This window comes from Vulpes vulpes, chromosome 12, assembly GCF_048418805.1.
Source record: "Vulpes vulpes isolate BD-2025 chromosome 12, VulVul3, whole genome shotgun sequence".
Taxonomy (NCBI): Eukaryota; Metazoa; Chordata; class Mammalia; order Carnivora; family Canidae; genus Vulpes; species Vulpes vulpes.
Window position 1 is genome coordinate 23,884,201 of NC_132791.1, and position 12,355 is coordinate 23,896,555.

Consider the following 12,355-nt stretch of genomic DNA (forward strand, 5'->3'; position numbering starts at 1 on the left):
TTTTGCGGCTTTGGATCTACTTTACCACTGCTTTTTACAGTTATTCCTTTATTGCTTTACTCTGTTATGGAGTCTTATATATAAAATAGAGTAAAGGTAAAAATGATTTCTTTGGGGCTCTTTAAGATACCTTATATATTTAAGATACAGGGTGTAGTGTAAGCCCTTCTCGTTGAAACAGTAAACTATTCAGCACTTTCTGTTTTTATAGAAGATGAACACCTACTGGCTGCTCTGCCCCTGCCTGAGTATTAATGTGTGAGGCAACCTGATTTTTATGCAGTGTTTCAGAGTTCTGAGACTGTTAGAGTTGATAAGTACTAGAGCAGTCTTTAAAAAGGATAAACTGGCCATGTCTCTGCCGCTGCATGTTTCTCATGAATAAATAAATAAAATCTTAAAAAAAAATTTACTTGTCATTATCACTTATGTATTTCCTTTGACTACTTTTTGGTTGAAGTATAATGAGAGTATTGATGACTAAAAATTATCAGAAATTTGATAAATTTTTGGTTTTATGTTCTGTAAAATAAGAGCAAAGTATTTTTTTATTCCTTTCCATACAGCTTTCTGAAACAAAGGTCTTCACTGCCTCAGCTGTTCCAGCAGAGAATCATGTCACACCTGGGCAAAGGTAAATAATTTTTGTCACTTTTTGTTTGTTATTCAAAGCAATAATTTACATTTCTTGCTCAGGAGATTTATTTGGGGGCTCAGGTCTTTTTTTCCCCTTTGCTTAAATCTTTCAGTTTGTTGCCTTTTCCTAAGAGTTTGTTTTATCCCTAACCATCCTTGTGAGCTAACAGAGCCTCCATCATTTTCTAATTATTGTACCCAGTGGTGAATTAAAATAGCAGTTATGTTTGGGATTTCTTATCATTTGTGATAGAGATTATGTTAAACCTATTTTATTTAACTTAATTTTTTTTAAGATTTTGTTTTTAAGTAATCTCTACCCAATGTTGGGCTTAAACTCACAACCCCAAGATCAAGAGTTGCAGGCTTCACTGCGTGAGCCAGCCCAGTACCCCTGTTAAACTTAATGACTGTTCTTTTTTACTTTTGTAAATATGTTGGGGTTTTTTTGGACACATCAACCTAATAGAGAATATTCTTTGGTTTCTATGTATATAGAATACCATTTATTTAATGGTATTCTATATACATGGAAATACCAAATAAATACCATTTATTTAGATCTTCTTTTTTTTTTTTTAATTTTTATTTATTTATGATAGTCACAGAGAGAGAGAGAGAGAGGGGCAGAGACACAGGCAGAGGGAGAAGCAGGCTCCATGCACCGGGAGGCTGATGTGGGATTCGATCCGGGGTCTCCAGGATCGCGCCCTGGGCCAAAGGCAGGCGCTAAACCGCTGCGCCACCCAGGGATCCCTATTTAGATCTTCTAAGGGTAATACAAACATCTCATTTTATATGGGCTATATTAGTTTTATTTATTTTTATTTTTTTGACATGGCTTATATTTTTATGTTTCTATTTTTATTTTGTTAAAAAGATTTTATTTATTTATTTATTCATGAGAGACACAGAAGGAGAGGAAGAGACGTAGGCAGAGGGAGAAGCAGGTTCCCGATGGGTAGCTAGATGTGGGATTTGATCCTGGGACCCGGCGATCATGACCTGAGCGGAAGGGAAATGCTTAACCAACTGAGCCACCCAGGTACCCCAGGCTCTACTGGTTTTTATCTAGCCTTCTAGATTACAGAAAATAAAGGAGTTTTCAGGAAAATAAACACACTGTTTTTATGTACGGTACTGAATTCTTAACTTTTTTTTTTTTTTTCAAAGATTTTATTTCTTTATTTGAGGGAGAGACAGATAGTGACAGAGATAGCACAACTGGGGAGGAGAGTGAGAAGCAGGCTCCCACTGAGCAGGGAACCTGGGATCATGACCCAAGCCAAAGACAGATGCTCAACTAACTGAGCTACACGTGCCCCCAGAACTGAATCTTTGAAAAGCATTCATTTATATCTTAGTTTCTGCAATAATTTAAAAAACCTTTGATTATAGTCTCAGATGCAATGATTTAGGAGTATGAAGGCCTTTCTAGGTATGACACCTGAGAATTGAAAGACATTTTGATCTTAACATGCTTGATTTCTTGCTAAATGAGATGATTATAAAACTTTGTTACAGGGAAATAATAATGATCAAAGGGTTTATGAATTGCTTAAATTTATTTAGATGGCTATAACTTACTCATTATATTGATTACTCAGTGACTTTCATAGGAATATTTTCATTAAAAAAAAATGGGGGACACCCGGTGGCTCCGTGGTTAAGCGCCTGCCTTCGGCCCAGGGCATGATCCTGGAGTCCCAGGATTGAGTCCCACATCAGGGTCGCTGCATGGAGCCTACTTCTCTCTCTGCCTCTGTCTCTGCCTCTGTCTCTGTGTCTTTCAAAAATTAAAAAAAAAAAAAAATGAAGCCCCGTCCCTTGTTCCCTGAAACAGGAGGAAAGGATGGGACCAGAGATCGCAATTGGGCATGGGAGGGCATTAAAAAAAAAGAAAGAAAAGAAAAAATAGACTCTAATGGTTATTTTTCAGAAGACAATGCTGTACTATTTTTAGGCATTTATCTTCTCTTTTGGAATAGAGTGTGCTGTGTTTTTTTGTGATAATACAGCTTTTGAGATATGTTATATATGCTACGGCTACCCTGAATTTATATCCCCAGAATTAGGAAATCATTAGTTAGAACGTTACCCTGAGATCCAGAATTCTTGTCTGGGACTTCAGCTGGTTATGGGAAGGTAAGAGTGGGTAGTGCATAAGGAAAGGAGCTCAGGTCTAGGAACTTTATTCTTTATCAGATAGTAGTGGGCCTTGAATTATTTGACCTCCCAGGATCTGCTTCACGGGCACGGTAAACATTTTGGACAGGAGATCTGACTGGAAACTGGCCTTTGAAAGGGTTTAATGGAGCAAATTACCATGTTAATCCAGAGCACCTTACAGGTTTTGTGGAGAAGAGTTAGTAATTCACTTACATGTCAGGTACTATAAATCTAGAGGATTGTTTCTTCTTCCTCGTGCTTTTTGGTTTTCAGACCATGATTCTCAAGTTGCAGTGTCTGTTCTTCTGGGGGCATTAACAAGAGTTATAGTCAACAGAGTACTTATTAATATATTGTGCATTTTCCCCCTGAATATATAAGAGAAAATTATTGGAGATTTAAATAAACTTAAATATATTATAGCTTTGAATGTAGAACTTAAGGGGATGTTTATGATAAATGGGAAACAGCTTGAATTATCTACCATGGCTGTGGTTCTCATTCCTCCAAACTAGGGATTCACTTTCCTTGAAGAGGCAATTTAAGAAACAATTGGTTCCAAGTAGTGAATGGAGCAAAATATTCTACAGTAAATTATCCAAGCTTCAGAGAATTGTTTATTTACTCATTTGCTTCAGGTTTCAAATCAGTTGTTATTGTGCTATTTCTGTGGAAATGTCTTGATGCACCGTTTCATTTCTCTTCTTTGCTGGGCCTTGGCTTTAGTGTCTGTGGCTTCGTATGCCTTTTTTTTTTTTTTTTTTCCGATTGATGCTGTCCTTTTGACTCCTTTAAACTCCAGTTTCCAAAGATTTTCGTCACATAGATTATTTTTTAACATGAATTTACTTTATATTGTTTCACTTCTCAAATTCATTATTGGTAAGATTTGCTTTTGACTCGTTCCTCATTTGCTTTTTGTCTGCTTAGCATTGATCTGGTAGCCTTGCTCCAGAAGCCTGTTCCTCCCAGTCAAGCCTCAGAAGTCAACTCCTTTGAAACTTCCCAACAGCAGGGCTTTGGTCAAGCTCTTGTCTTCACAAATTCTCAGCACAACAATCAGATGGCACCAGGGACTGGCAGCTCCACTGCTGTCAACTCCTATTCTCCTCAGAGTCTGGTAACTCACTTTTATTTTAGTATGGGATTTGAAGGAATGTACCCCTCAGCAAATGCATTGTAGAATAACACATGCCTTATAATTATTTTCAAAATATAAAAGTATAGTAAATCTCGTCTGGAAAACAATGATGTGATAATTTCCAAGCACATATCTGATGATTCCATGTGGAATTCAGCTACTCTGAGTTTTCTGGACAAAGATAAAAAATATTTCCTTATGATTTGTTGAAATCTTTTAAGTTGTAATCACTCAGGCATCTCATATTAATTTTTTTTGGATTTTGTTTTAAAGTCTGTTACTTATGATATTAAAATTTTCATTTGTCTCCCAGTTTAGTTAAATTCAAATGTTTGTCAGTATTGGCTTGCTAAAATCATGCTAAAACGGTTCTTTCCAAGTCTGCCTAGATGCTTATATTTTTTGCATTTTTTTTGTTATTCATAAAATTAGTGTATTTTTCTTAAAATGCCACTCTGTAATGGAGACCCTTACATAATATGGATGTTTTCATTAAAACCAGGGCATCTACTGCTTGTATATCTGGCTTTAACTTCCCATGAGAATTTAGTTTCTATCAGAAGGGACTCCAGGAACTGGTAGAGAAGGATATGAAGATAGGCTGAAAGGAATAAAATCTTAGATCATAGAATGTGAAAGAATGTAACTGCAGAATGGTAAAGTGAAGGCCCCAGCTATAGGTAGTTCTCAGTTGATATTGGGGGATGTGGGTGGAGGATTGGAATACCTCCACATACAGATCAGCAGCTTTCACTAGTGGTAATTATTTTGGGTCATGCTTTGCTGTGTTTTGCCTGAAATATGTAGTTGAGAAACAATTTCTTATGAAATATGATCTAATCTTTTCCCCTGCTTGACTCAAAAATCATTTGCTGAACCCTAATAGAGAATTAAATATATAAACTTTTCATTGCTGTCTTCTACTCTGCACAGACATGTCATGTCGTGTATAACTGGCTTGGAAACTTGACATTTTTAGTGTTATTGATATAATTACATATGAGACGGTATCAGTTCATGAAGTAAATAGGACAGCCCAAGGCATGAGAGGGTCTAATAATACCTCAGTTTTTTTTAATTTAATTTTTTAAAAAGTAATCTCTATACCCAGTGTGGGGCTCAAATTTATCACCTTGAGATCAAGAGCTGCACATACCTTCCACTTACTGAGCCAGCCAGGTGCCCCAGTATCCTCAAGTTTTGATCTAACCATCCCTGTCCTTTCCTGTTTTGCCTTTCCATCTGCTACTAGTATGCTGATGTAATGTCTAGGCTGACCTGCTGGAATCTTAGGAACATTGGTTGGACTTGGGGAGTTTTTGGTTGTTTTTTAAGGATATGAGGGTTGGGTTTTTTTAAGAGTACCGTCAGGTGTTTTGCTTTCATAATGAACACACCTTGAGAAACTGGGATAAGTTGTTTAGCATATTACAAGAGTGGTGCTCAACCCGCTGTACTTTTACAGTCAGTGGAGAACTTCAGTAAATAACAACAGTAATAATAATAATAAAATAATGCCAGAATCCACACAGACCAAAGAAGTCAGAATTTTGAAATTGCAAGTTGGGCACTTGTGTGTGTATATATGTGTGTGCATGCATACTTGTGGATTAATACACACATTGTTAAAGCCCCCATTGATTGAAATGTACATGAAATTGAGAAGTCTTGTGCTAAGTGTTAATCTGAAGCAAAGTGCTGCTCCTTGATTCCCTGATTTCATTGCATTGTGTCAAGTACAGAGAAAGTGCATTTGGTAATATTACCTGATGCGGGTAGAGATCAGGTAGGAAGAGAGAGGAAGAATAGAAGCATCTACCTGGAAGCTTTTACTAAATAACAAGGGGGCTTGAACTGGGTTTCGGTGGACTTGGAGCAGGTATTTTGGACAGCATGATAAAGGATTCTGGATAGTGATAAATGTTAGCAGATTCTGTGATTGATGTGCAATAACTGCTTACAACCTAATGTTTTACTCAGATAAGAGAATTTGGATTTCCTTAGAACATTTGGGATACTTCATGCCTTTGGATACTGTTAAAAGAAATAATTATTTCAGCTTCTGCATTTGATCTCTTAAGAGAATGCAAGTCATTTCTGTTTTTGACCTTTTAAATGGTTTCCAAACGTTATTATTTTTAAAAAAATTTTTAAAATTTATTTATGATAGTCACACAGAGAGAGAAAGAGAGAGAGAGAGGCAGAGACATAGGCAGAGACATAGGCAGAGGGAGAAGCAGGCTCCATGCACCGGGAGCCCGATGTGGGATTTGATCCCGGGTCTCCAGGATTGCGCCCTGGGCCAAGGGCAGGCACTAAACCGCTGAGCCACCCAAGGATCCCCAAAAGTTATTTATTTATTTTTTTTTCCCAAAAGTTATTTTTTGATAAATAACTTCTCTTTTCAGAAACTGAAGGATCTTGATATATAAAAATGCAGTTGATCTGCCACTGTGTTCACTGGTCCTAGGCTTTCATTCTCCTTGGGTCTTTTTTTTTTCTTTTTTTTTTTTAAATTATTGATGTAGTCTCAATACTTTATTTTTGCTTTCATTTCCCTTGCCTTAGGAGATGGAGCCAAAAAAATGTTGCTACGGCTGATGTCTAAGAAATTACTGCCTATGCTCTCTTCTAGGATTTTTATGGTTTCAGGTCTCACATTTACATCTTTAATCCATTTTGAATTTATTTTCGTGTATGGTGTTAGAAAGCGGTCCAGTTTCATTCTTTACCTGTATCATTCTCTTTGGATCTTAATATCTGACCTGACAGGATAGATAGGGGAGACATAACATTTTCTTTTGTATACTTAAAGAGTGTATATGGTGTTTTTAGTCATCACACAACTTGAAATAAATGTAGCAGTGTCCAGGGTATCTGCCTAATACACAGATCCTTATGTGTCATTTGTTGTCTGATTTTAGAATATTAACTTTTAGCGCAGCAATCTGCATTTCATTTTGCAAGATGACATTGCTGATCCATTCTGTGATCAAAGTTATTTTAATTACACATGATTACTATTGTTCATTTATTAAGAAAAATCTGTATTTTTGTTTCTGAAGCTTTGTCATTTAATTCATGGTATTTTTCTTTAGTTTAAAAAACAGTAGCATTTTGTTTATGAACTTGTGACCTCACTTTTAAAAAGAAAGCAATATCTTAAAACCTAGGAAAAATATTCCCCTTCCCTTTAACCTCTTTTTTTTTTTTTTTTTTTCCTTTATTAACCTCTTATATCAGAATTTAGAAAGATTACTGGATTTAATCAGATTTTGCTGAATAGTAGTATTTTCATGTAGCATTTACTCAGGTGAGTTTTATTGATTGAGATGTCCTCGGTTATAGTTTTGAAAATTCTTGTAAAAATGCTTGATGTGTTTAAAGTCTGGAGTAAAGATTTGTATTGCTGAGGATTTTTGCTTTTATTTCCTTTTAAAGTCCTCCGTCCTTGGTTCAGGATTTGGAGAGCTTGCACCTTCCAAAATGGCAAACATCACCAGCTCCCAGATTTTGGACCAGTTGAAAGCTCCAAGTTTGGGCCAGTTTACCACTACCCCAAGTTCACAGCAGAATAGTACGAGTCCCCCCACAACCACTTCTTCTTGGGACCTCAAGCCCTCAACTTCCCAGTCCTCAGTCCTTAGTCATTTTGGTAAGTATACATTTTCTGTGGTGGTTTGTCGCTCGTGATGACATGCTAAACAACAGTAGAGTGTGTTGACTTGTCAACACTGATGTGGAATTTGTCCAGAGATGTTTCTTTTTAGTAGAATTTCTGTGGAGTTTGTGAATTAAATCCATCAGCTTTGCATTATATAAATATCTGCATATATTTGTTGTTATTAGCAGTAGTGGTAGTAGTACATACCTTAAAGAGATGTGCAAAAGTATGGTAAAGCCATAAAAATATAAGGAAATAACACTTAAAAAAAAAGGTTTTATTTATTTATTTGAGAGAGAGCACATGAGAGGGAGCATGAGCAGCAGGGGGAGGGGTAGAGAGAAAAGCAGACTCCCTGTTGACAGCCTGATATGGGACTTGCTCCTAGGACCTTGGGATCATGACCCAAGCTGGAGGCAGACGCTTAAGCGACTGAGCCACTCAGGCACCCAGGAAATAACACTTTGAGTAAATGCTCGGATAGAATTTTCTAAGCTCTATTATAGTAGGGTGGGACAAAGTTGGGATGTGGAATTTTAAAAGACATCCTCTGGGCTGCTTTCTTATTCTAATATTTGTATGTATCTACCATGATTTGTTGTGCAGCATTAATGTCAGTGGTTTATAATTTAAAGGCACTATGTGTAAGTTGGATGTTTTCACCCATTTTCTACCAACGTACACATCCGCACTGTACTAAGGAATAGCAGAGGGTTATATTAAACACAGTGTTGCTTTCCAAGGCATGTTTAGGGCTTAATGAAAGACATGGAAAATCACATTTCTTTCCTGAAAGAGAATTTGTTGTTATGGAAGTACCTGAGACTATCCCCAAGTTTGGAGTCTACCTAGGAAATTCATTAGAGCCTTAATACTGATTTTTTTTTTTTTTTATTGGAGGACTGGTTATATATAACTAGTCTCTGCCTAGTAAATACCAAAATTCCCCATTCCCAGTAGGAGAGTTAGTGTTCACCGTAAACTGCATTGTGCAAACATTAAAGGCAGAGTCACTCTTCTTACCTGATAGGAGTGCTGGCAACCTTTGCCTAGAGCATATTAAAATTCTGTGTTCTTAGACACTGGCCAAGAACCAGTTTAACAAGGTGGCATTTCTGATGCCAGCTGTAGTCCTATGTAAACTTTTTTCTACAGACCCACTGCAATGGGTGATAAGAATTTTTAGATTTGTAGATGCTATTCCCATATTCCTTATAAATCCAGTCTATTTTTTTTAATCCAGTCTTTTGTACATATCTCTATATCAAGTCCAAAAATAGATTCATCTAAGATGGAAATACACTGTCATGGATTGGCAGCCCTTCAACTGGAATTCTCACTTGTTTCTGTAAATACAGTTTTATTGGAACACAGCCATGACATTCATTAGGTATTGTTTTACAACTACTTTCAGTCTACAAAGGGAGAGTTGAGTAGTCGATAACGGATGGCCTTCAAAGCCTAAAATATTTATTAGCCTGCACTTCGCTGGAAATAATTGCCAGCTTCTATGTGATTTGAAAATCATGTAGACAAAGGGCTACCTTCCTTTATAAAAAATAGTAACTATAAATAAAGGAGACTAAACCAAGGTAAAAACTGGTCAAAGAGGTATGGCAAGAGTTCATAGGCAAAGAATACTGGAGTATATGAAATGATGATTCTGATGCTTCATCAGATTTATATCATTTTAATTTTCATCTTTTATGCCATTTTCTGTTATTTAAATTAGGAAGGATAAAAGTTGTTGGTATTCAAAGCATGTTAAAAAGTGTATGTTCTATCTGTTGAAAGAATTTTGAAGTGTTCATAAAAATTTAAAACAGAGTAGCTCTTTGAAGTAGTATCTCTCTCTCTCTCTCTCTCTCTCTTTTTTTTTTTTTTTTTTTTGAAGTAGTATCTATTCTAGCTGTTGATCCCACAGGTGTACTTGTACTTAAGCAAAATGTCATCATTGCAGCGCTGTTTTTCTTAACAAGATACTGGAAAACCTGAAAGCCTGTTAATATAGCACTAGTTTTAAAAATCGATACCTATATACTCTGGATTACTATGTGGCTGTAAAATGAAGTAGCTCTTCACATGTTAATATGGAACAGCTTCTTAAAATCAAATTGTGAGGAAGATATATAATGTGTGTGTGTGTTTTGAAATAGTATCTCTGAGGATACTCAATAAACTGGATACAAGAGGCAGACGCCTCTGGAGTGAATTTGGGGATAGAGTTGAAAGGGTGATTTATAGTCCTCATATACATTTTTTTTACCTTTTGGATATTGAAATACATGTTTCTGAAAAAAAATTTTTTTAACAATTTAGTTAAAAGATCCATAAAGCAATAAAAATAGAATTCTCTGTTAGTTAAAGGCTTGGTGTGTAGCAACTCAGTGCTCTTCTTACCCACTCCGTATGTCTTAATGTAAACTGCATCTCTTCTCTGCATAAGAAATTATCTACAAACCCATTAGCATCCTTTTCCACTTAACATATACCAGTTATAAAATATCACACAGACCCCCAACTTAGGAGACTGGGGTAGAAGATTGTTGGGAGAAACAAATGGTGACTACAACCTTTCCCTGTCAGTCATGGTAGAAGAGGGAGCTCCAAGCCCATGTTCCTAAATAATTGATTGTTGCTTACTTTCCCTCCCTCTCCCTTTACATATTTCATAGACTTCAAATCTCAGCCTGAACCATCCCCGGTTCTTAGTCAATTGAGCCAGCGACAGCAGCACCACACTCAGGCCGTTGCTGTTCCTCCTCCTGGGTTGGAGTCCTTTCCTTCCCAGGTAAAACTGCGAGAGTCAACACCCAGAGACAGTACCTCCACTGTGAACAAACTTTTGCAGCTTCCCAGCATGACTGTAGAAAATATTGCTGTGTCTACCCACCAACCACAGCCTAAACACATCAAACTACCGAAGCGGCGGATACCTCCAGCTTCTAAGGTGTGTTCTCCATTCAGAGGTCACAGGCCCAGTGGTGGAGTATTTTAACACCTCCAGGGTTGGGTTAGTAAGTCTCAGAAACAGTGACATGGTAATTTTTTCAAGCACATAGCTTACTCTGCTTAACGAGGTGTTGGCCATTTCTGAGAGATGGGCTAATATTAGGGTGCATGGTTTTGTATTGGAGACAGAGACTGTTCATTCAAATTACAGGATCTGGCTCAGAAAATCTGCTGGTCTTGTGTATTTAGCTGTGTTTTGTAGATAGAGAGTAAGTGGTTCTTTAATTAGATAACGCTTTCAGCAAAGGCCCACTCTTCTCCCTTCTCCCGTCACTCAGCACCACCAGCGCCACCGTTTCTTTAGTCTTTGCTCTAAGAAGCAATTGGTGACACTGACCTTTCTAATGTTTAATTTTTCTTTTCTCTTCTCTTTGTTTTTGAAATATGCTCCTTCCTTTTTTCCTTCTTTTGTTGGGTCTCTTGCTCCTTGTTCCTCGAGGGTGCTAGTGTAGTGCTCTGGGAAACCAGTGCTTGTTTGGTTCTGTTACAGGCCTCTGGGACTCGGAAACTCTTATCTCTGTTCTCTGACATGGTGGCTCTGCTTTTTCAGATCCCAGCTTCTGCAGTGGAAATGCCTGGTTCAGCAGATGTAACAGGATTAAATGTTCAGTTTGGCGCCTTGGAATTTGGATCAGAACCTTCTCTCTCTGAATTTGCATCAACTACAAGCAGTGAAAATAGTAACCAAATTCCCATCAGCTTGTATTCGAAGTCTTTAAGGTACACAACTAACTTCCCTGGTTTTGACTGAATTAAGTCCTTTGTTGGCAGTAAAACAAAATAGAGCCTAAGAAATCACTTGGTGGAGACAACACACCCTTTGGTGGTGGGTTTGTGCACCAAACCCACCAGTGACTAGTATCTGATTCCAGAACTTTTCTTCCATCACCCTAGGAAGAAACCCTCTGCCTGTTAGCAGTCCCTCACAATTTCCCCATCCCCTCATCCCCTGACAACTAACTACTCCTCTTGTCTCTGGATTTGCCCATTCCAGGTCAATCTCTTTCTCTTTTCTCTCTTTTCTCTCTTCTCTCTCTTTTCTCTCTTCTCTCTCTTTTCTCTCCTCTCTCCTCTCTCCTCTCTCTCCTCTCCTCTCCTCCCTCCTCTCCTCTCCTCTCCACTGTTATTCACTATATACCTGTCTCCCATGCTCAGTGTGCAGAAATTTTTCTTGTGAGGATGCCTCCTTCTATGTGTCTTGATTCCAATGAAAGCCTATAGTTAACACAAACTAGTTGTCAGTCTCCTCTCTTCTCCTCTCCTCTCCTCTCCTCTCCTCTCCTCTCCTCTCCCCTCTCCCCTCTCCCCTCTCCCCTCTCCCCTCTCCCCTCTCTCCTCTCTCCTCTCTCCCCTCTCCTCTCCTCTCTCCTCTCTCCCCTCCCCTCCCCTCCTCTCCCCCCCCCCTCTCTCTTCTCTTCTCTTCTCTTCTCTTCTCTTCTCTTCTCTTCTCTTCTCTTCTCTCTCACTCTTCCGATTTTCTTTATTCATGAGAGAAAGGCAGAGACCTAGGCAGAGGGAGAAGCAGGCTCCCTGTGGGGAGCTTGATGCGGGACTTGATCCTGGGACCCTGGGATCACAACCTGAGCTAAAGGCAGACGCTCAACCACTGAGCCACCTAGGTACCCCCTAGATAATTTCATATAGCAAGAATTATGCAATATGTAACCTTTTGTATCTGGCTTTTTTTACTTGGTGTAGTGTTTTCAAGGTTCATCCATGTTGTAGCTTGTATG

The 12,355-nt window shown here is 38.0% G+C and overlaps 1 protein-coding gene and 1 non-coding gene across 7 annotated transcripts in view; both read left to right on the top strand.

The window, feature by feature from the left end:
* UBAP2 (ubiquitin associated protein 2) overlaps window positions 1-12,355 on the top strand; it is a 121,820-nt gene that overhangs the window by 91,113 nt on the left and 18,352 nt on the right. For all 6 annotated transcript variants that reach the window (XM_072728090.1, XM_072728094.1, XM_026008964.2 and 3 more), the window contains 5 exons: window positions 567-634; window positions 3,736-3,925; window positions 7,388-7,601; window positions 10,286-10,560; window positions 11,173-11,342. In XM_072728090.1, the coding sequence (XP_072584191.1) occupies window positions 567-634; window positions 3,736-3,925; window positions 7,388-7,601; window positions 10,286-10,560; window positions 11,173-11,342 (917 nt within the window). The remainder of the gene's footprint in view (window positions 1-566; window positions 635-3,735; window positions 3,926-7,387; window positions 7,602-10,285; window positions 10,561-11,172; window positions 11,343-12,355) is intronic.
* LOC112927627 (small nucleolar RNA SNORD121A) lies at window positions 4,041-4,123 on the top strand. Its single transcript, XR_003236582.1, has one exon. It is a non-coding gene; the product is annotated as a small nucleolar RNA SNORD121A (small nucleolar RNA).